General features: G+C 49.1%; 9 protein-coding genes and 1 pseudogene across 10 annotated transcripts; 7 read left to right on the top strand and 3 right to left on the bottom strand.

The window, feature by feature from the left end:
- Positions 1–4,928: 4,928 nt before the first annotated feature.
- LACBIDRAFT_296672 (uncharacterized protein) lies at positions 4,929–6,013 on the top strand (the record flags this gene model as incomplete). The annotated part of the gene is made up of 5 exons (XM_001880510.1): positions 4,929–5,330; positions 5,385–5,582; positions 5,631–5,655; positions 5,720–5,930; positions 5,983–6,013. The coding sequence occupies 5 exons, from the start codon at positions 4,929–4,931 to the stop codon at positions 6,011–6,013; spliced, it is 867 nt and encodes a 288-aa protein (XP_001880545.1).
- Positions 6,014–6,621: 608 nt separating this feature from the next.
- On the top strand, positions 6,622–7,525 carry LACBIDRAFT_296671 (uncharacterized protein). Its single transcript, XM_001880509.1, has 5 exons — positions 6,622–6,814; positions 6,870–7,063; positions 7,123–7,237; positions 7,295–7,389; positions 7,450–7,525. Exons 1-5 carry the CDS (start codon positions 6,644–6,646, stop codon positions 7,517–7,519), a joined length of 645 nt encoding a protein of 214 aa, XP_001880544.1. The 5' UTR covers positions 6,622–6,643; the 3' UTR covers positions 7,520–7,525.
- A 107-nt stretch (positions 7,526–7,632) lies between these two features.
- LACBIDRAFT_326659 (uncharacterized protein) lies at positions 7,633–8,243 on the top strand (the record flags this gene model as incomplete). Its single annotated transcript, XM_001880508.1, has 3 exons — positions 7,633–7,687; positions 7,746–7,855; positions 7,902–8,243. The coding sequence occupies 3 exons, from the start codon at positions 7,633–7,635 to the stop codon at positions 8,241–8,243; spliced, it is 507 nt and encodes a 168-aa protein (XP_001880543.1).
- A 264-nt stretch (positions 8,244–8,507) lies between these two features.
- LACBIDRAFT_296669 (uncharacterized protein) lies at positions 8,508–9,503 on the top strand. Its single transcript, XM_001880507.1, has one exon. It carries the CDS (start codon positions 8,570–8,572, stop codon positions 8,765–8,767), a length of 198 nt encoding a protein of 65 aa, XP_001880542.1. The 5' UTR covers positions 8,508–8,569; the 3' UTR covers positions 8,768–9,503.
- Positions 9,504–10,277: 774 nt separating this feature from the next.
- LACBIDRAFT_234732 lies at positions 10,278–10,754 on the bottom strand (annotated as a pseudogene; the record flags this gene model as incomplete). Its single annotated transcript has 3 exons — positions 10,278–10,547; positions 10,595–10,665; positions 10,721–10,754. Coding segments are annotated over 3 exons (375 nt in total), but the record flags the coding sequence as incomplete, so codon positions are not given.
- Positions 10,755–11,405: 651 nt separating this feature from the next.
- LACBIDRAFT_399284 (uncharacterized protein) lies at positions 11,406–12,220 on the top strand (the record flags this gene model as incomplete). Its single annotated transcript, XM_001880506.1, has 2 exons — positions 11,406–11,642; positions 11,717–12,220. The coding sequence occupies 2 exons, from the start codon at positions 11,406–11,408 to the stop codon at positions 12,218–12,220; spliced, it is 741 nt and encodes a 246-aa protein (XP_001880541.1).
- A 1,263-nt stretch (positions 12,221–13,483) lies between these two features.
- LACBIDRAFT_296664 (uncharacterized protein) lies at positions 13,484–13,909 on the bottom strand (the record flags this gene model as incomplete). Its single annotated transcript, XM_001880277.1, has 1 exon — positions 13,484–13,909. The coding sequence occupies one exon, from the start codon at positions 13,907–13,909 to the stop codon at positions 13,484–13,486; it is 426 nt and encodes a 141-aa protein (XP_001880312.1).
- A 230-nt stretch (positions 13,910–14,139) lies between these two features.
- On the top strand, positions 14,140–14,343 carry LACBIDRAFT_296663 (uncharacterized protein; the record flags this gene model as incomplete). Its single annotated transcript, XM_001880505.1, has 1 exon — positions 14,140–14,343. The coding sequence occupies one exon, from the start codon at positions 14,140–14,142 to the stop codon at positions 14,341–14,343; it is 204 nt and encodes a 67-aa protein (XP_001880540.1).
- Positions 14,344–19,121: 4,778 nt separating this feature from the next.
- Positions 19,122–19,433, bottom strand: LACBIDRAFT_296662 (uncharacterized protein; the record flags this gene model as incomplete). The annotated part of the gene is made up of 2 exons (XM_001880276.1): positions 19,122–19,244; positions 19,293–19,433. The coding sequence occupies 2 exons, from the start codon at positions 19,431–19,433 to the stop codon at positions 19,122–19,124; spliced, it is 264 nt and encodes an 87-aa protein (XP_001880311.1).
- Positions 19,434–21,594: 2,161 nt separating this feature from the next.
- LACBIDRAFT_296661 (uncharacterized protein) lies at positions 21,595–22,338 on the top strand (the record flags this gene model as incomplete). The annotated part of the gene is made up of 2 exons (XM_001880504.1): positions 21,595–21,762; positions 21,820–22,338. The coding sequence occupies 2 exons, from the start codon at positions 21,595–21,597 to the stop codon at positions 22,336–22,338; spliced, it is 687 nt and encodes a 228-aa protein (XP_001880539.1).
- Between the last annotated feature and the right edge of the window lie 586 nt (positions 22,339–22,924).

Genomic DNA, 22,924 nt, shown 5'->3' with positions numbered 1-22,924 from the left:
AGAAAGGGAATACGAGGTACTTGATTCACTTTACCCACGTTGGCATGACTAACGGTCTTTCTAATCACATTAGCTTAGAATCAATTAACTTCTATCTACTCCATCTCTCGTTGATGAGAGAGTATCTTGATCTCGAATTCCACGAGATTCAACCGATGTTGCCGTTCGACTATAACCTGGAACGGGTGATTGACGATTTCATCCTTCTCGCTGTCTTTGTTGGAAACGATTTTCTCCCCAATCTTCCCGATCTTCATATACATGAGAATGGGCTCGAGAAGTTGTTTGATGTATATAAGAAGGTATTGCCAGGTTTGGGTAAGTGTCTTCTTGTTCGCTTTTTGCTGCATTTCTAACTGTCGATGTAGATGGTTATATAAACGAGGGAGGAGTGATCAACACGAAGAGGCTGCAGGTCATTTTGGACGAGATGACTCACTGGGAACAGGGGGTGTTTGAGAAGGAGTATTCCGATTTGAACTGGTACAAGGGGAAGCAAGCAAAACATGTCAAAGAGATGGAAGACGGGCGGAAACGGGCGAAGCTAGGTATGGTCTCACTGGGATGTCCTTTGACGCAATCCTGACGTTGGTGACAGTTTTGACTACGGCGCAGAGAGAGATCTTCGATAAGATCAAGGCGTTTGTGATAGAGAACAGGAACGCGCCCTCGCCTTCACATTACCGAGCCGCAAGGCTGACGATGATAAACTCGTTCCCTGCGAGGGAGCGAGTATTCATCACCAAGTTGACGGAGGATCTGCACCTGAGTGTGACATGGGACGAGTATGATGAGGAGGACAGGAATCTGGTGACGTGTCGGTTTCCGAGGGCACTGGAAGATGAGCCCGAGACGGGCGACCAGAAGGAGGACAGTGAGTGGGAAGACGAGGATGAGGATGAAGATGAGGAGAGCAAAGCAGCCGTTGATCGTGTGCTGAAGAAGTATGAGAAGGCGCCTGTTGAGGATGTCGATGCCGATGGGACCTTTGAGGAGCGGCATGAGCGGTCTGTGAAAGAGAAGATGGACGAGTGGAAGCGGGGTTATTATAAGGTTGGGATCCTTTTGTTGTTCTGAAGTGAAGTTTGGGCTGACAAGGCACCATCGCAGGGGAAATTAGGGATATCTTACCACCACCCGACTGAAATGGGTGATCTGATCTACCGATATGTCGAAGGCCTGCAGTGGGTCATGCATTATTACTACAGTGGAGTCGCATCGTGGGGATGGTTCTACAACTATCATTACGCTCCTCGGATTTCAGGTGTGTGTCGTCAGTTTGGATCTTGGATGTTGCTCATGTTGCCAATCACAGATTTGCGGGGAGTTGACGAAATGTCTTTCGATTTTCAGCTGGGAACGCCATTCAAGCCGTACCAGCAGCTTATGGGCGTGTTGCCCGTTGCTAGCATGGATCACATCCCGCTGGCTTATCAGGTAGCTATCTACACTTCGGATATGATGGCTGGCTGACGTTTCTCCGAAGGATCTAATGTATGGTCCAAACTCACCGATCCTCGACTTTTACCCTCTCGAATTCGAGCAAGATCTCAACGGGAAAAAGCAAGATTGGGAGGCAATTGTCAAAATCCCATTCATCGATGAAGAGAGGCTGCTGAAGGCAATGGCTGGTACGCTACTCGCTAAAGTATGGTCTTACGACACTAACGCATATCTTCAATTTCAGCTCGTGATCATCGTCTCACCCCCGAGGAGAGAAAACGAAACACTTGGGGCTCGAGCTCGAAGTTCAGTTTCAACCCCGGCGAGCCCACTCTCTATCCTTCGTCTCTGCCTGGATTCTTCCCCCCTCTCTATCGATGCACGTGTAAGACAGAGCCTTTCGACCTCCCGACCCTTGATGGGTTGCATCTCATTCCTGGTCTTTGCGACGGAGTGTTCCTCGGTACAGAAGCTCTGGCTGGATTCCCATCCCTCAAAACGCTTCCACACACGGCGCTGCTGGGATACCACGGCGTAAACGTCCATGGTTCGGAAAGCCGGAACAAATCGATGGTTGTGCATATACGAAACCCGTATGAGGGGATGAAGACGGAAGAAGTTGCTGGGAAGTTGATTGGCGAACGGACGTTTATGGGCTGGCCGTTCCTGCAGGAAGGATCGGTTGTGGCGGTCTCTGATTCGTTGTTCAAGTACGAGAAGATGACGGTCGTACCTGGGACGCCGGCCAAGGTTATCTCAAACCCACACGCGCCACAAGGATTGGGCCATTGGAAGATGAAGGCCGATCGTATTGAGCAGGTTTACTCTAAACGATCAGGAGTCATTACAGGAACTGTTGACATTCTCCTGCACGTCCTTCCTCTGAAAGGTGAGTATCTTATCTGCCTTTCGATGGAACGTTGCTGACACTCTACGACACGTCAAGGTCTTAAACGATTGGAGTCTGGTGCCTTTGTGAAGGACTATGAGGGCCCAGAGAGGGAAACGGAACATGCGGTGCAGATGTGTCTTCCCGAAGTTGCTTCAGAAGATCCTCGGTTCCTCGAACGCGACGCACCTCCTTTGTCAGAGGAGTTCCCTGAGGGTAGCAAGATTTTCTTCCTGGGGGAACATGCGTATGGGGTGGCTGCTTCGGTCTCTGCTACGACTGAAACCAGCTTGTCTGTGATACTTGCAGTACGTCTTTCACTAATTCTGTATCATAGCGCGCTCTTGAACTCATCACTCTATAGTTCTTCCCGGCCGAAAAGGCTGAGAATGACCAGTTCAAAGCCGTCGTACAGAATCGACGGTCTAGCCACTACTTCCCGTCTTTCAAAGCTGCAGAGATGGTTGGCATCTCGGGGCGGGCTTTGGGGAAGATAACGTCAAGTTTCATGGTCATCACGTCTGATGAACAGAAGACCAATGTCGGCCTGAGTCTCAAATTCGAAGCAAAGGCTTTGAAGGTCGTTGACTATTCTCGGAAAGAGGGCCGGCATTGGGAGTATAGTGAGAGGGCAATCGACCTGATCCGAGAGTACAAGGTCTGTTGCTTTCTACGGACTTTGACCCTTACTGAAGCATGGGATCGATAGGCAAAGTTTCCTGAGATCTTCCTCTCGTTAGATAACAGCGGAGATGGTACGCGTCCGTTATTGTGCGATTGACAAACGATTGACCTTACGTGTTTATAGCAATGGCAAGGGCATCGGATATCCTGTCGGGGCCGGATCCTGATGGCCGTGTTAGGGTGATTAAAGCATGGCTAAAGACGAAGGGTGTTCGAGATTTCGAACCTGTCTCCCTTTTCTGTGACCAACTAGGCAAGGTAAGCTGAATAGTCACTTGACGGCCTTGTAACCCAGTCACCCACACCTTTTCTACCTGCAGGAGACCGTTGGGGAGATCGAGCGAATGGCTGACGAGTTTACGAAGAACAAGTCGTCAGCTCAGTTCAAGAAGGCCATTGTCAAAGGAATCCCTAGACAAGCCGTTCTCAAACCTGCACATACTGCTTATCGTCTTCAGAATCAACGCTTTGCTTTGGGTGACCGTGTTACGATGGTACAAGACTCTGGAAGCGTTCCACTATCAGTCAAAGGTGTTGTCATTGGGCTCAATTCGAAGACTATAGACGTAGTGTGGGATGTTCCGTTCATGTCTGGTATAACGTTAGGAGATCGGTGCGTCATTTCCCCCCTCATAGATGTTTGCTTGATGCTTACGATGCAAATGTAGGTGCTCGCAGTACCGTGGCTCGACAGTCGAATTCAACACTTGCTTGAACTTGTCCGACCCACAATTCGTAACGTCCACCAACCCTAAAGCTCCACCGCCCGTTCGGAATGAGGTTCCCTTTGAACCGAGACATGGTCCCCGACCCGAGATCAACCCCGCGCCTGGCCAGGCTCCAGCGGCTGGATTCCGCCCAGCGCAACCTCCCAGGTGACTCCCTTGCCCTCATCCACAAATCTTCTTAAGCTAACAGAGAGATAGCCACCGACCGCCCATGCACATCATGGCCAACCCCAACCGCGGCCGAGGGGGATACGTCAACGGCCGCGGCAGGCCACCCCCTCAGGCTACTAATGCTAATCCTCCAGAACCTGAATCACCATCAGCGGCACCGACTTCCCAAGCGAATGGCGTGCATGCCCCGCCTGCTCCTGGACGAGGTTACATCCCTAGAGGTGGCAGGGGAGGCTTTGTGCCTGGATTCCGTGGAGGTCGAGGAGGCTTCATTCCCAACGTTGATCGTGGCCGAGGAGGGCGAGGAGGGTTCCGTGGGCGGGGTCGAGGATCGTTTACGGCTCCCCTGCCCTCATAGATCCGCGTTCTCCACCACTGCTATCCGATTTTCGTAGGGTCGAATGTATTTGGGTCGAGTCTTTGTATGTAACTTCCATACTTGCTTGGTGTTTCGGGCTTGTGTAGTTGAACTTGTAACTGCCAGGGGCGACGCTTTGTTTTGTTCCATTTCTTTTGAATTACCGTGAACGGTGACAGCGCTCCACGAACATCTGCCCATATTGAGTTGTAAGGTGCAGGTATAACACCGTTATCGCTGTCAACTTCAGAAAGACGACCTAATTTTCAAGGGGCATGTGAATTTTCATGCCTATTGATTCCGTTCTGATTCCATGACTCCTTTCATTACAATTGCCTTGGCCGTGAATTTGCAGTCCTCTTCAATCTCCTTTGACCTGCCCGTTCACAAGAACTGGCGATCTATGCTCATGAAGGATCCCTCAGTGCGTAGATCGATCTTAAGACTCTTTCAAATGGGTAAGGTGGGACGCAAGGAAAACGCAAGGTATGATGCTTGAAGCTTGACTAGTGACTTCCCACTCATGACAGGGTTCATGTTTCCATGCTCCTTACATAACTGCCCTTTCCCTCAGTGCCACACCTCGTCTCCGTACATCTCTCATGAGAAGCATTGACAAGCAATTTGGACCTCCCGACTTCTAGTCTCAACTATCATGGATCCTCAGCGCCTTCCTCCTCCTCGGGTACCTTCTCCAATTCGTGACCCAGACACAGTAGTGGTGCCTTCAACGCAACCTAGAGCCAATACCACCGGGGAAGATTCAGAAGCTCAGCGACTACAGCTCGCTACCACACCTCCCAAGACACCTCCCCGCAGTACCTCCACCGCACCTTTATCGCCAGGTTCGGTAGAAAAGCAGGAGGAGAACGATCCTTTCGATACCCCGGAGCGGCAGGCCAGTGTTCAACATCATGGAACAGGGATTGACGCGCCGTTGCCTAGTGCCCGTCTTGCAGGGGAATATCAGGGTTTTAGGAGGCCAAGGACGACTGATACACATGTGTCGATGGCTAGGCGGTCAGCGATCGATTGGATAGTTCCCGTGGAGGAGAAGGTTTGCTCGATCATCGTGGTGTTGGTTTAATTGTGTGCTAATTACTTTCTCGAGCCAATCCGCCGACTCTCGGCTCGTGAGCGTCTACAACCGACGCTTGACGTAGCCAAAAAGGAAAAGGACAAGTTTGAGAATAAGGCGAGGATGACCGGTTACGCACTCAACATTGCTATTGGCCTACAAGTTTTGCTTGGTTCGTTGACGACTGGGTTGTCCGCCGTTGCGGTGTCATCAGGAAAGCAGGGGAGTTGTGTTCAGTCAATGCTTATTTCCGATGGCTTATCCTGGTGACTTTTTCAGACTGCGGTTACTACGACTATTCTTGGTACGCCGGACCTTCTTCGATTCTACCCCCATCTACTTACTGAAGATGAATCTATCTTGCAAAGGCGCACTGGCGACTCTGGTAGCTTCCTACCTTGCAAGAGCTCGTGGTTCGAACGAACCTGAACTATCGATAGCTCGAACGAAAGATTTGGAGCAGTTTATACGTCAGTGTGAGGTTTTCCAGATGGATAAGGGGCATGAGATGGGAGATAGGTTCGATACAGAGCTGGCGGGATTGAGGGTGCGTTTTGAGGAGCTTTTAGGGAATACTGGGTGAGGGACGACGAAATTGAATTCGATGTGTTACTGACGTTCATCTTGCTAGGAATTCCGAACGGAAGTTGGCCTCTGTTTAGTGGAGCGGAGAACTTTCGGAAACTTATTTATGGCTATGCTTGACAGATACCCTTATGCCTAGTGCTCTGTTTTATAGGAAGCAATGGTACGAAGCGCGTTGTTGACACTTGTGGTTTTTATCAAGTCTGTCGGTGCCAGGTGGTTCAGATGCTCTGCACATTGCATTACTCAGAATTCATCAACACGACGAACGTTCCTTATAAATTCCGCATGGATCGATTGACTTCGATTGCAAATGCATCCACACGTGGTTCGACGCGTCAGGTCACATGCTGAGATTATTGTCAGCGCTTACAGTGCAAACATATCAAACCCCACGCCTGGCGCCTACCTAAACCTTTGGATGAGATCGGAAGGACAACTCACAGCCCAATGAAATGACGATCTGTCGTCGGGTAAACTTCTCCTTACGTTCCTTGAAATTGATCCCTGCTTACCTCTGCTTACTCAGATATATCGATATAACGTACATCGAATTTGTCTCATACTTCGTCATAACAATTTCAATGGAACCCGATGGAAGCTCAAGTTCATTATAAAAGGCCGCACAAAGGTTTCGAAAATCTATACCTCACCGCTTTCGCCACTTCTAAGCTTTACCCTCAAGAAAACAACCTACCTTTGCTACAATGGTCTTCAAACTCTACGGCGTCGCCTTCTCCACCTGCACCAAACGCGTCGCCATCGTCCTACACGAGAAGAACGTCCCCTTTGAATTCCACCCCATCGACTTTGCGGCTGGTGAACACAAGTCGCCCGAGTTTTTAAAGCACCAGCCGTTCGGCCAAGTTCCCTATATCGTGAGTTTTCTATTCTCATTCATCGTCATCCACGTTCTGATCATGACATGGCTAGGAGGACGACGGCCTCGTCTTGTACGAGAGCAGGGCTATCTGCCGATACATTGCGGAGAAGTACGCGGGTCAGGGTACCCCTCTGATCCCTACGGAACTCAAGGCCAAGGCTATCTTCGAACAGGCCACGTCGGTTGAGAAGGATAACTTTGATGCGTTGGCGTCCAAGGCGGTGTATGAGAAGGTGTTCAAGCCGTAAGCAAGCGCTCTTTGTTTTTTGTATAGTGGATGGATTCTGAGCTTTTGACGTCTAGTATGTATGGGCTTACACCCAACCAAGAGACTTTCGACGAACTCATTGGGAATTTGGACAAGAGGCTCGATGTATACGACCAGATTTTGAGCAAGCAGAAGTACGTGGCTGGCGAGGTTCGTTTCTCCTTTCTTCCTCTTTTGCCGTCTTTACATACTCATGAATAATCACAGGAAATCACCCTCGCTGACCTCTTCCACATTCCTTATGGCGCCATGTTGGCCGCGGCAGGCAGCAACATTCTCGATACCAAGCCCAACGTTGCTAGGTGTGTCGAGTTTTTTTCTATCAAGATTCTGATTTTGATGTTCGACGATTTGTAAATAAGGTGGTGGAAGGACATCACGTCCCGCTCTTCCTGGATCGCCGTCGAGGATGGTGTCAAGTCTACCGGTTAAGGGGTCGCATAGCATGAATAACACCATTGAATGTATTCTACACGTTATAAGATCTCTTACTGTGCTTTCCCAGTTGGCGATGTTGCTGCGTGTTGATCATCACTGCTACTACCATGAGCACGAGCACTACTCAGCAAATGACGACTTTTATCACCAAATCTCTAATTGGTGTGTATGCCATTAGTCTTTAAAGCTTTACGTCGAACCTAACTAACTCATGCCGCAGTTACGTCGCAAAACAAATTGCCCACTCGTACGTTGGCCACGCAAGAAGGACTCCCAGTATGGGCCCGCCCTCTGGCGCGCGCTCCCGATGGCATGGGAGAGGAAATGGGTGTAAGTGACGCATCCTCATGCACAACCTTTGTCTCACGTTTATCAGATCCATGGTCCTGACCCAGAACTGGACCGCATCGAAGAGTGTGGACCATATCTCCTGTGTATCCAACCTCCCAGCCCACGCACCAATAAGTTATATATCATTCGCCTTTACCACCAAGGTACAAGGGAGGTCGTCATCAGTGTCGATCCACCTGTGGCCGTGTACAACGCACTCTATCCCGACTTCGCTTTTCAAAACTTCTTGGGGCTGTGCTGGTGGTCTATCCTTGAGGAAGATACTTTTTTTGTGAAGTATAAGGGCCAGCTTGTTTGTCAGTGGGGTGGCGAGAGTGTAGTCCAACAGTTACCATATGAGCGTGGTCCCGGAGCCGGAGCGGCGTAGAGCTTTCTGTCCCAGGATTGGGTGCACCGCGAAGCGTTCTAGTAATATTATGATATTCAAGGCATACGGCTCTCCCTAGATACAGACCTGAATCTACTAGCGATGTCATTACAGGTATATGTCGGCGAATTATTACATAAACCCCCGTGTTCCCTCTCCGAAGGTGCCAAGCTGGTTGATTGCGATAGTGGCTAACGGACGAGCATACCGAAGGCACCGTCTCCTAGTCACATGTGTAGTGTCCTAAGCATGGATTACGAAGACGAGTGTCGTTGTCGCGATACGCTGTTCACCAATTGCGCGGCGAACTTTTTTGTATCCCCACAATGAAAGCCGCCAATCTAAAACATGAGACAACGTACAGTACTACGTGGATCAACGTCGTAAACCCAGTGTGTCTTCAAATAATCGTTACTAGCGTACTTAGTACCCCTTCAAAGCTTTCACTGCTCTTCTGTCACGCCCCATTGCTTGCACCAGTCCTTCGGTTCTCCTTTCTAACTGGTAACCTCGCCGTTAACTAATATAGACACGAAGTGAGGAGCTGGCTTACGAGGAGTATCGCCCATGTCTATGTTAATCCCCGTCGTCCCTTTGTGGAGACCTCATACCGCCCTATACACGATCACCCCCTTTGCTTCTCGTAGTTCGGGCTGTTATGGCCCTCCTCATTCGCCCTCTCTGAGATGTACATTGCGATGTTGATGCTCTGCGTGCTGAATGATTTGCTGCCCATCGCCGCTGAGAGGTCAGTTAGTCTGACGAGGAATCACAACGAACGATCTGCTACAAGTACCTCACATCGATGTTGCCTCCGGCCGACGTCGGACGGCGTTCTCGCAAGTATGATGTTGATGCTTTGCAGAACAGGCCCGACCGCCATGTCATCAAAGCTGTGAAATGCGACCCGTTAGCTCGTCGTCAAGAAAAGAGCAGTTGAAGCTGTATCAAAGCAAGAGGACGTACGCAGACGTCTTGTTGTAACGCAAATAGCGTTTTGAATTTTGAAGGGTAGGATGAGAGCATCGTGTTCACAGGGAGAGTGAAGGTTTCGAGGTTGGATAAATGGCTCGAGAGGTTTGGAAGATCATGGAGAGGTTGAATCTGTCGTATTTTGTTGTTGAAGTGAACGGTTGGCAGCGCGGTGTCGGGGTACAATGTATGTTGAACATGGAATATGCGTTGGTCGGTTTGCGTGATAGGACAGTGTCAACGCAGTGCATGGGCGGGCTGGAGTTTCAATGGGTTAGTGAACCGCCCTTGGCGTCGGTTCTGGAAGCACAGGTGTCTTAGTACGGGCATGGTTGTTGACGGATTAGCACTCGTACCTGAGATACAACGCCTCTACTCCTTCTGCACGGCCGTGTATATTCCGTTGTTGATCATAAGTCGTGGGGTGTTTAGCTAGGTTCAACATTCCAAACGGGCTTGAAAGTGCATGAAATGTTGGATTCGCGGTAGATTGTTGTCGTTAGGCGACCTGTTGGTGGAGCTGCAGTCCGAAGCGCTGAGAAAGCTCTCAGAGGAGACCCGGATGACAGCATTGTCACTGAGCACGGGCCAGACGACCGCCGCAGGAGTTCGTACGCGCAGGCCAACCGTCCTTCGCATCGGTCCTGGCGGTTGAGGTGTCTTGGACAGGGATCGTCATTCAAATCATGGATGCCCAAGCTTCAACCGCTCACCTGTCACACAGCACAAGATATCAACCGCAGGACGACTAGCCCCTCCTCCGCCATCCAGGAGCACCTATGTTCCATCATTCGTCGTCCCGAACACATGGTTGGAGGTGGAGATATCAGACGCCCGAGTTGAGTTTGAAGGGAGTACAGTATGCAAGGCGAACTGTGGGCTGCATAGTTAGACGACGTACGGTTCGAGTGTGACAAACATAGGGGGTACGTACGTAAACCAACACAAAAACTCCCCCTCCGTTTGTCGTCGATCCCACGAGGAGTGGTTGACGGGCAGCGCATAGATTGCTCGCGTTTAGGCCACCAATTCGTTTGACGGAAAAATGAAGGCGGCGAATTGCTAATTTTCGCGAGATGCGAGGAAGCACGCCAGCATGACGCTAAAGCGACCGAAATCGGACAGCGCCCGTCTCTTCTGCACCGCGACCCGCTTCTGTGCTCAACTTGACTTGTCCCATTTGTCAACGATGGTCTCTTTCTCGACCTCTTTGCGGACCTTTTTCGTACCGGCTCCCCAGGGCATGCCTGAGAGTTTGAGGGGAGTGAGGGTGAGGTGCTTGTAGGGATAGGATTGGCGGGGAAGACCCGTTGTTGGGCCACCGGTGATGGCCTGCGCGGAGGTTAGTGAGCTTCTGAAAACATTCTGAGGAGACATACGCGGTTGTGGTCGATGATCTCCGCGATGACGGCGATCATTCCGGAGAAGGGGCCAGATTTGAGGAGGACGACTGTTGAACGGAGTGAGTAATTGTTACTGGAGAATCTATTTCCACAACGACGTACCTCGCCCAACCTCGACGAAGCGCTTGAAGTTTGATTCCTAATGTAAAAAAACAGCGTCAGCCCAACAATCTTCTGACTACTTTTGAACCCAATCGTCTCCGACAAGGTCAACGTCATCCAACCACATCCAACCCAATCCACCCCTTCCACCACTTTTTCCGTTCTTTCCGGGCATGGAAACCTTTCAAAGGTTTCCTTGCACACTTTGGCAGAGAAACGACACTCACTGTGCTCATATTTTGCTTGAGGGAGGTCGCTGGGTCATGGATGCGTGGATGTGGCTGTGAATTTTCGTAAATGAGGTGAGCCGTTGGTGTACATGTGGCCCGTACTGCCGAGGGTCCAGACGACCGCCATAAAGTCGTGAGTTGAGGTATGCCATGCGAGGTGAACTGTAGAATGCATAATCAGGAGCTCCGAAGAAAGTCGGTGATAGAGGGGACCTGCGAATATTTGTTTCACCTGGGATTGCCAAACAAGCAATTGATGCAATTCCCTCCTACATACGCCAAATCCACCAACTCAAACCATTTACGTGACGTTGGCTTTTCGACACTCAAAGTCATCGTCATTGTGGATATGGACCGGGGAGACGGCACTCCGCAAGGCTGTCAATCTATCTGTTCATGCGAATCGGTGCTGGAGTAGCCTTCCCTCTCATTTTTGTCCAAATCACACCAGCAAGATGTTCTGGCGAACTACGTCACCTTCGCGTACCATCACATCCTACCAACATCCCATCAAAGCCATACAAGCGGTGACCACGCTCGGGAGAGACGTTTCCTCCGGTGCGACATCGCAAGCGATCAGCTTCTGGTTGAGCCTCGAGAGGGCATTGGACGGGATAGAGGCGCGATTGGGGAGCAGGGAGGTGGGGATGATTATGGATGCATTGAGGAATGCAAAGACGTTCTCAGTTATATAGCTGATACCAGGTGCTACGGATCCTCGGTGGGTCTCTCCTTCCCGCAATTTTCAGTGCGGTCAACGCTAACGATGGGAACAGTAAAACCAACTAATGACCATTCAACGACCTCCCCTCCCTCCACCTATCTCGACGAAGTATGCGAACTTTTCAACCCCCACCTAAACAGAAACTCACACTATCCCCCTACCCAATCCGTGAACTCTCCACTCGTCGAAGCAATCTTAAGAGACCTCAACGACGTCCTTCTCCGGATCTTAACATCCCACGGACTAGCATACTCGCCTTACCCAACCTTCGATTGTCTCCTCGCACAAACGACGGGGATATTTGGGACGTGGGATGATCTCATCAAGGAATTCACGAATGTCCTGAGGGAGGCGACCAGGAAGAGGCGTGATAACGTTATTCCGGCGCATTGGAAGCTTGTGGAATGGGTGGAGCAGTTGGCTGTTATGACGGATTTGACGAGGGGGTTGGCCTTGGGGGAGAATAAACAGGAAGAGGCGTACCCCACCCCCAGCTACCTCGATTTCGGTCAAATTGCCCCTCACCCACACCCAGACTTGGATTGAAGAGGAACACGGCTGTTCCGTCTTCGCCTACGAGTGCTTCGTTTTCGCATTTACCTGCCAAGAGGCCTTCGTCCCCTACCAACACGTACTCCGCTTCCACTTTGACCGCCTCCACCTTCAGCTTCGGCACCACCAACAACATTTTTACTCCCTCCTCCTCTATCTCCACCACCCCAAACACATCCTTCGTCTCATCGGTCTTCCCACCCTTCCACGACGCACGCCCTCCCACTATCCCTATCCCTCCCAAACCCAAGTGCTTCCACAAATCCCAACAACGCTAATAGCAACCTACGCACACGACGAATGGAGGCGGTCTGTGGGTGGTTCCCGCAGAATTTGCATTTCGATATGCTCGCTTGTTCGCCTGTTGAGGAGCGAGATGTTTGTCTCCCTGTTGAGGGGCAGGGGGTGGAGGGGGTGAGGAGTCAGGAGGGGGAGCGTAAATGAGGGGAGAGTGATTGAAGGTCAAGGGAACTTGAAGACCCGACTTCGGCCCACTACTAGGGGGAAGAGACGGGATTGGGTATGGGGACGAGTTCCCTTTCAAGTAGTGCGTTCACTGCTGCCTCTCGTGGGGTTTCCTATGGAACGGGTACCCCTAAGTGGTGCATAGCGCTTCTACGAGTCCCAATGATTTGGATATTCGTCGGCTGGGGGTCTGGGGCAGTTGGGAACTCTCAAGGGCACCAAGGGTTAGCGACACGTCATCGACAACAATAGCAGTATTCGCCACATAAGACTTTCCCCCGACACCACTGTTTGCTGCGGTATCAATATCAACCTCACGCTTCGTTCGAGTGCTCCCAGCAAGCTTCATCGCAGTATTGTTTTTCCTCTTGCCAACACCACCAACATCAACGGCCACAAGGGACTTGTTCAAATTCACACCTTCGTCGCCGCTGTGATCGACCTTTGAGTTTCTCCGAGAAGCCAACATGGGTATCGCCACACTTGAGCTGAAGGGACGTTGCCTCGGTATCACCAACAACAGCAGCAACGATGTTTCAGGCAGATGCGGATTCAAGGGCTGCCGCCGCTCCGCGATAAAGTGTGGAATATGCAGCCTGCTGTTGTAGCTCCTCACTCACTCTCCCGGAACGGGAGGTGGAGGTGTTGACTGCTCGTCCGGATGTGTTGACTGCGCGTCGGGAAGTCTTTGCAGCCAGTCCAGCGGTACTTGGAGCTGTAAAGTACGCTTTACCTGTTGTGTTGCACTCCGGTGAAGGGATCTTCGCGAGAGAGTGCTGGGTATCGTGGGCTCTATGCACAAGAGACGCGCGCCGGCTGATCCCAATGGGATGGAATTGATGTCTCGTTGGGAGCTGAGGCGGAGAAGAGAGAAACGAATGTGAAGAGTCTGGTAGAGGCGCGGAAGGCTCCGCGAGAGAAAGAGAAACAGAAAGAGAAAGAAACTGGGAAGAGCACGGGCGCTGCGCGTAAGGGTGCAGAGGCGGGCGGTAGTGGACAATCCACGAGGAAGAGACCGAGACGTGAGCAGCAAGAAAGGGAAGGGAGGGTGATGAAGAGCTGCGCGGGGGGCAGGAACTCGTCTCTGATGCTCAGCCGCAACCCTCCACTGAGGAATCTGCTATTTCCACACTTATTAAAGAAGTCAGGGCTTTGAAGGACAAGTTGAGGAGTAGTGAACAACGCGGGGACGAGGTCGAAGCCATACAAGCAGCGCATGCCGCAGAAGAAGAGATGCTTAAGAACGAGATGCTAGCGAAGGAGAAGAGGGAGAGGGAAGAGCTGGAAGAAACCACAAAGCGACATCTGGGGGAATTTAAGGCCCTGATGGGAAGAGAGCGGTCAAGCAGCAATAGGCTGTCATACAAGAGCAGAAAGTCCTGCAATCCCACTTGATTGATCTTTGCCGTCGCCTTCTCTATCTCGAAACCCGGAACCGTGTTGACAGCATGAGCCCCGATCTCCCTCGTTCGTCACCGAGTTCATCTACTCCTCCCTACAACTCAATTGGGCAGGATTCATCGCGCCCTCTCGCTCATCTGTTCGCCTATGATGCACATTCCAGTCCTGCTTCTCGAAACACGCAGGGCTCACCTATCATCTATGAAGGATGTTTTGATCCCAACATCAGGCACTCCCGCCCCGTCGTATGAAAGGAGCCACTTCTCTCCTCGTCGCCTAAACGGGATGGGCGAATTGGACCACTGCACGCCCTTGCTGATAAAATCTTAGCGGAAACACCAGTTGATGGTGTTCCACTGTAACCGATACAAGTAGAGTAGTAGTACAACATTGTAAATTTATCGTTTATTATCATGTTTCATCCGATTGAATACGCGTTGCTGGCGTGCCTCGTCACTGGTGAACGTTGAATGTTGAACTTCAGGATTTACCACAGAAAGACACTTTCATCATTTACTATCACAAATATCACAAATACTGAAGCACCGTCCACAACCCTCTTCAAAACATTCAAAACCTACTTATGAACGCAATTTGCGTCCGAGCATCCGTTGCCATCTGTGACTACACACTTCCAAGCAGCAAACTATACAAAAAAATCCGTGAGCTTCGTGCACGTGGAGGGGCAAAAAAGGTACTGACACTTGTCATGTCATTCCAGCCATCCCCAGATGGAGTCCACATGGACTCCATCTGGAATCCGTGGGGGAGGGTAAAGTACACCCAAGATTTGCCATGTCATGCATATGCATAAAAAAGGAAATTTGCCTTATTTGGTAAGGTATAGTAAGATTCTTTTCCTCCACTAGGCCCATTTGACTATATAAGAAGATAAGCTGACAAATAATTCTAAATAGAGGCTAGCATCGATTCTACTACTATTATGACCTAAAAAAATGCCATGCCTGGATTTTTATACCCTGCCCGTTTTGTGCTCCCTCCCGTCCCTCAATTCCGATGTTCTCGGGCTCATTTTGTAGCCCCCACTCGTGTTAGGGAGGAGGAGCCCAAGCTGGTAGGCGAGGGCGATTCTATATGGTTTTAGAGTAAGGATAACAATGTTGGTGTTACAAATGTTAGACGAAATGCGCAAAAGGGCTTGCAGGTCGAACGGTATCAATGAAACAGAAATGTGTAATGTGGTTGAACTTTATGTACTTTAATAGGTTGATGGGGAGGAGGAGCCCGAGCCGGTAGGCGAGGGCGACGAAGACGTTGGTTGAAGAGTTTGTAGCGAGACAAAGAACAACAGGTGCTGCTGGGTAGCAACACAACCCTGTTTCGCTTTTATAAGCTCTTCGGGTTCTTTGTTATGCAGGGTTAGGGTTAGGGAGGAGGAGCCCGAGCCGAAGGCGAGGGCGATAAAGACGGGTTTAGGGTTAGGGAGGAGGAGCCCGAGCCGGTAGGCGAGGGCGACGAAGACGTTAGTTGAAGAGGTTTGTAGCGAGACAAAGAACAACAGGTGCTGCTGGGTAGCAACACAACCCTGTTTCGCTTTTATAAGCTCTTCGGGTTCTTTGTTATGCATTCGAACGACGTCATCAAACGATAAGAGTCTATTATAAGATTTTCTTATTGTTCTGATAAGCATCATGCGTCATTCCGACACGGAGATACGTATGGGCGCAGCGCCCATAAGATAAGGAAGATAAGGCAGTCTAGATACGTTCCAGAGCCATCGGCCTTTTCGGGATAAGATAACGGTCTGTCTCCTCGACTTTTATTGGTCTTCTCATCCGGAGATGGGAGAGACCTCCGACCATACATCAGATCCTTTACTAAGATCGATTTCTGAGGATCGATATCCTTTCCGCGCCTATCAGGCGCTTATCTTCATTAGACGCTCTCCGAGCGCCAACGTGTTCGCCACCATGGCGAACGTTACGTAAGCATTCTCATCACCATAACAATTGAATTGTTACAAGATCGTATAGTATACGCTGCATGTTCTACGTACTATTAAGAGAGTAGACGGACCTTATTTTTACCCACCATGCCGGGGGGCGTAAGGTTTTCTATCCATATTAGTCGTTCATTAAGCAGCTTAATGACTTTTGTTCGCCCAATCAACCTATACCTATTGCTGTTGGTAATGCTATAGCATTGCAGGTGACCAGGTACAGACAGGTGACCAGGTACAGGTGACCAGGTGACCAGGTACAGGTGACCAGGTGACCAGGTACAGGTGACCAGGTGACCAGGTGACCAGGTGACCAGGTACAGACAGGTGACCAGGTGACCAGGTACAGGTGACCAGGTGACCAGGTACAGACAGGTGACCAGGTGACCAGGTACAGGTGACCAGGTGACCAGGTACAGACAGGTGACCAGGTGACCAGGTGACCAGGTACAGGTGACTAGGTACAGGTGACCAGGTGACTAGGTACAGGTGACCAGGTGACAGGTGACAGTGGTAACTTGTCACCTGACCACTAGTCACCTGGTCACCTAACACCTAGTCATCTGTACCCTGTCACAGGTTAGGTGACTACATGGCAATTACAGGTAGGTTACAGTCATCCATGTGAATGTTACATAATCACTCAGTGTTATCCCCAGGAGGTATTTTGCTTCTCCTGGTGGAATGAAATGAGCTACTTGAGGAGAGTGAGGGTGAAAATATTAATCTGTCAGAGGAAGAGGGGGATGAGGAGGATGAGGAGGATGATGAGGATGGTTGGGAGGATATTGAGGGCTATGAGAGTGAATGAGATGTTTGCCAGAAAACTGCATTTTCTTTAGATATTTTTCATGTTCAGCATTATTACACCACTTTGAATGTATCAGTTAGACTATTATACAACTATTCTACAAAAGAAAAACTAAGGGAAATGGTCACAACTCATTCTGGAATTGGATCAGTGGCTGTGCAGCACCTATCAATTGTCCTCTGGAGAAGTTTCAACCAGGCTAGGTTGAAATTCATGGTGACATACTTAGAGATCCTGCAGACAAAAATCAACCAATCCAAGGTTGATTTTGCTGGTTGGTGATCAACCTGAAATTCAGGTTGAAAAAAATCAACCTAAATTTCATCCATCCTTAGGTTGAAAGGGGAAAATCAACCTAATGTTTGTTGATTTACAACCAAAGCTGCCTTCACAGTGCATGTATGACACCATTGATAACAAAGGTGGACACTGTGGGAAACCGATGCACCCTGGCCGACTCCATGGAGAATCTATCTCTGAATGTCAGAGACGACCAAGAACTTAGTCTACCTTCCAGGGATAGTACTACTAGCAGAGTTACAACAACTAGGCCCGCTTACTCCTTCAGCAGGACGGACCCAACCAAAAAGTTGGAGGCCTGCAAGATAGCACCAGCGGTAACAGTAACTCGACCTCAATCATCCTCACCAACAAAGAAGATAGTAAGGCCCCCCACAAAATCAGCCAGTCAAGAATTAACCTCACGTTCCCACCAAAAAGCCCATGTCGACGCGATCAATAAGGCATCACAGTTCCATTCTGAAACTTCGCTCACACCACATAGCATTGACACTTTCAATAACACACCCAACTCTCCCATCCACGCTCTTAACTTTTTGGCAGCTCAAAAGCAATCACCAGCTATGACATCGTCATCCAACGTCCACGCCACAGGCGAATTCCAACCAAAATCAACTCCACCAGCCTCTACCCGTTACCCGATCAGCACGATCATGGAATCGGACATGGAATCAATAGCAAGCCACAGGTTAGGGATGGAAGATGGATTCAAAAACTCCCTGATGGCGAGATTACTATGAGAATACAGTGCCCAGGACGAGGAAGGGAATACCGTCTCCACTGAGACAAAGGTCAACTTAATCATTGAAGTAGAAGAACTTGGACTGGAAATGATCGTAGATAGAGGACCAGAGAGACCCCCCATGCTTCCCCGTTACCATTTGACCAAGAAAGACCTAGATAGAGCGCAAAGTGCCATGACCGAATTGCAACTCTTTTTGGAACAAGCTGCCAGACTCATTGAGGAACAACAGAAGCATTACTTAGTGGATCCAGGGGATACGCTGTTGCCCATAGTGTTTACAGGTCTGGTCCATAGGACCAAAAAAAAAACGTGGACCGGACTGAACCAGACCATGGTCTGGTCTTTTTTTGGTTGCAGTTTCCCAAATTTGGGGTTGGTCCGGTTGACAGTTGCCTCATTTCAAAAATCTTTTAAAGCCATTCAAAGACCAGTTTAAATCAGTTACAACTGGTTAAACGGTCACATGTGTTACATAGCCTTGTAACCACCTTTTTTACATTTAATTGGGTTTTTGGTTCATCAAAAATGGTTAAAAACTGAGGAAGATATAACCAAATCCATTTTGGCACAAATACTTGTTTGTGCAACTTGTACCAGAATGACTTTAATTCTAACTCACTCAAACTTTCATCATTTTGCTTGATTCAATTTTTGGATATTCACAGTTTGACTATGAAATGTTTCAGTCATAGCTATGTCAAACCTTCATTAAAGTTATTGAAAATTGGTGGAATGATGGGTATTTATATGTTTTACTATGATATATAACCAGTTTATTTTTGAGAGTAATAATAATTGAGATACAAATGGTTTATATTGCTATGACAAATTTTATGCAAAAAGACCGGTCTGAATCGGTCTGAACATGGTCCATGGACCACAAAAGTCCGGTCCTAGGTGGTCCGGTTCGGTTCCCTCAATATCTGGGTTGGTTCTGGACCGGTTGCGGTCCACGGTTGCGCGTTTTCAGGGCAAAAAACCGGACTGAACCGGACCTGTGAACACTAGTTGCCCATCCTCACAGGGACATGAAGTCTCAGTCAGATGAATGTTGCATGGAAGGCTTTGAGAAAGCATGGAGGAAGTACATCGAGCAAAAGCCAATCCATCTGGATGGGCATGGATACCCCGTTCAAGAGTGGGAACTCGTGGTTCGTAGAACCTGGTAAAAGCAACCAATTGCACCAAGAGGGGACCAGCAACCAGCAAATGCTCACTCAGGATGTCCTTCTGGGGATAGCCACTCCTCAGCCAACTTCACTACCAGCAGAGGTATTGGACTGGAAAGGCCGAGAGACTCCACCACATATGACTTCATCCACCAGACAAACTGGAGCTGCAAGAGAGTCAGTGAACGCACCATGAGAGGGAGCCAAGGACTCACAGGAACGAGGACGACACATTGGAAGAGCACCTCCTGACGATGGTGACGACGACGGCCCTTCCTCCCGCACCTGTAGTTCCAGTCAAAGCAGGAGACGAGGACGTAGATCGCACACTCCATGACCCACACATCGCCGATCATCTACTCCACGCCCTAGACCATCGCATCACAACACAGATGATGATGATGGAGGAGGAGGCAGCAGTGACGGTGGCTCCAGCGGTGGCCCTTCATGGAGAAGCCACTCTTCCCAGTCAAGTTCATCTTCATCGAAGAGTTTGAAGAGTTGAAAGTCAAAGAAGCAGCACAGGAAGGAACATGATGATGTAATCATCCCCTATGGGACAATCCCCCCTACTATAAAATCAGAATTAAAACAGGAAGACCTTCTTGGGACAGAAACCCTAAGACTGCTATAACCTACTTTTAGAAAGTACAGGAAAGAGCTTCATTAGGAGAGTACATACCAGCAGCCTTAGGCTATTGGCTCTGGTTGAGATTGGAGGAAGGATCAGATGTACAGGGATGGTTCTCTACTCTACCTCCGCTCGAGCAAGCTAAGATGAGAGGTCATTGGATTGATTACTTAAGAGGCATTCGAGAAGGATACCTCGGCAGACAATGGCAATTCGACATACGAGAGGAATACAAAGGACAATACTTCCATGAGCCTGGTCATGAAAATGAACTACCCAAGACTTTCATCGCTCATCAAATAATGTACACTAGAATGTTAGCTAGAATGTTAGCAAAGTCTGATGACGGGGGACCCTTGGAAGTTCATCTTGTCATGGCCCGAGCACCTTTGACTTGGAGAACTATCTTGGTTCTCGAGAACATTAAATCTACATCATTGCTCTATACGAAAGCATCTGAGCACCAGGAGTCTTTGCTAGTGGTATCTAGTGTTCGCAGGTCCAGTTAAGTCCAGTTTTTTACCTCAAAACGACGCAACTGGCAACCGCAACCGGTCTAGACCGATCCAGATATTAAGGGACCGCAACCGGACCCTTTTAGACCGGTCCTAATCGGTCCACAACGCAAAAAAAACCGGTCCAGACCGGTTGCGACCGGTCATTTGTTATAAAGTTTATTGTACTACATAAATTAAATATTACCTCACGTACATAGCATACGTAGATAGATATTCTAATTCTCCGTAGACTGATCAAAAATTTAAGCAATTCTGTGAAGATTTGACTGAGTTATGGCAAAGACGGAAAAGATATACATTCAACTTGACTTGCGTATAAAAATGTTTTTGGCCATATCTCAACCAATTCTTGACCGTTTTTGATGATTGAGGGACCGAAAATTGAGTAAAAATGTGTGCGAGTAAGGTCCAACATGTGATGGGATGAAAGACCGGTTGCAACGGGTCTAAACCGGTCTTTTTCGGTTTTTAAATATTTACAAAAACATGGCAACTGGCAACTGGACTGACCACAAATGTGGGCAACTGGCAACTGGAAAAGACCGGACCATGGTTCAGTCCAGTTCAGTCCTATGTATATTTTCAGTCCTGTAGACTGGACCTGCGAACACTAGCAGTTTCTAAGTCAAGAGCATCTACAACTATCACAACAGAGAACTTGGCCACAAATTTGCAGAGACTGGGCTACTCCTCCCAGAGCGCTAAACCCAACTTTCATCCCAACTTCCCGATGGATAGGAGAGTGAACCTGACATCTGGAGAGCCAGAAGTATCAGTGGACCCTGTGTCTGAGCCTAAGGAAATCCACCACTCGTCCAAATGCCAGAGCTCGTTGACAGAAGTACACAACACGAGCAGGATAGAGGAGCAGATATTAGCCGAAGTATACCAGGTGATGCAATGGCAGCAGAGAGCGCCTCCCCCAGGAGGGTACATGTTCAGCAAGAATGATCATGTAATGACTAAAATGGGTAAACTCCCTCCATCACCTTGCAAATGTTGCGGTAGCAAAAATCACTGGGCTTTCATATGAAAATCGCAATGAAATATCCTGGGGTTGAGCATGAAATATATATTGAAAGCGCCAGGTATCCATATGAAAATCACAATGAGATATCCTAGAACAATGAGATATGCGATCTCATTGAACCTCTAGGCATTATACACATCACCCTCCAGGCATATGTCTGGTTTTTATCATAAAAGTGTATACCACCCATCTTGCTTCGATGCAGGTGGATGAGTCAAAAGTCCAGCAGGGTTTTGATATGGCAACCCACTATGACCAAGCGACCGTCATAGCGAGTGGGTGTAAGTCTGAGACAAAGGCAATAACCACCTGTAAAGTCACAGTAGAGGAAGTGGCAAATGAGTTCTGGGAAGAGGAGAGAAGCTCACGGACAATCCACCGTCCAAAAGTTGGACCGACGTTACCATGCCATTCCCACCTTTGGGCGCTCCACAATCTGTAGGTTTTCTGACAATGCCTCTGCTATGAAGAAGCTGGCTGCCCGAAATTATGAGGATCTTCTCCAGGTTTGTCTTCCTAAATGCTTATGGCTCTTTATTATTCTAACGTGACTGTGTTGCCAGTGTGCTATCCCTGTTTTCGAAGGGCTACTTCCTGAACCGTATAATACAGCAATTCTTGACCTTCTCTTTACATGTGCTGAGTGGCACGCTTTAGCCAAACTCCGCCTTCACACAGAGACGACATTGGGATGGCTTGAGCAGTCTACCACTGACCCCAGACAACAACTACGACGATTTGTGACACACACCTGCCCTGCATTCGCCACCAAGGAACTCCCTAAGGAACAGGCTGCTCGAGGATGGCGGAAAGCCAAGAAGGCTGCTGAAGCAGCTAAGACAACCGTTGTCGAGGTGGAGGGTACATCGTGTTCATGGTCGAGGCCATGGAAGAGGTGTGGCTGTGGCCGGTCATGGGCGAGGTGGTCGCACTCGAGCTGGTTGTGGAACTGGTGCTGCTGGTTGGGGAACAGGTGCCACTGGTTGGGGAATGGGTGCCGCTGGTTGGGGAATGGGTGTCGCTGGTTGGGGAACAGGTGTCACTGGTCAGGGAACAGGTGCTGCTGGTCGGGGCAGGGGTAGAGGAATGGAAGGAGCAGCATCATCAGCAAAAGAAACAAGGAAGCGCCACCACTACATCGAAAGCTCCTGAATCTATGCACATACAAGTTTCATGCCCTCGGTGATTATGTGGTGGTTTGGAACAACGGACTCTTACTCTACTCAACTGGTTCGTTTAAAAGCAATTTCTTTTGAAATAGTTTACTAATGGTTATAACAGGGTGAGCTTGAGCACCATTGCGTGAAACGTTTCTATGCCCGCACGAGTAAAAATCGTGCAGTTCATCAAATGACATGACTCGAGAGGAGAGAACAAGCATTGATTCGCCTCGCCAGGAAACAGAAAGCAGGTAAGGCCAAGGAAGTATCTTCGTTGCCTTCAACATCTTTCAAAAAGAAGCTCACTCCAACTGTTGATTTCATGGAGTCTGAATCCCTTCCTTACACAGGACCAGACTGTCACCATCATATCTCCCCATCGCATAACTTTCCTCTGAACATTATGGAGTTCATCAACTCCAATCATGAGGACCCTGCACTTTTGGTGAGTTCTTGTTTCATGACATGCTGTTTAGTGATAACCAATTGAAACAGGATTTTCGTACAA

Source organism: Laccaria bicolor, genomic scaffold (genome assembly GCF_000143565.1).
Source record: "Laccaria bicolor S238N-H82 LACBIscaffold_10 genomic scaffold, whole genome shotgun sequence".
NCBI classification, from domain to species: Eukaryota; Fungi; Basidiomycota; class Agaricomycetes; order Agaricales; family Hydnangiaceae; genus Laccaria; species Laccaria bicolor.
This window is presented reverse-complemented; position numbering and strand designations above follow the sequence as displayed.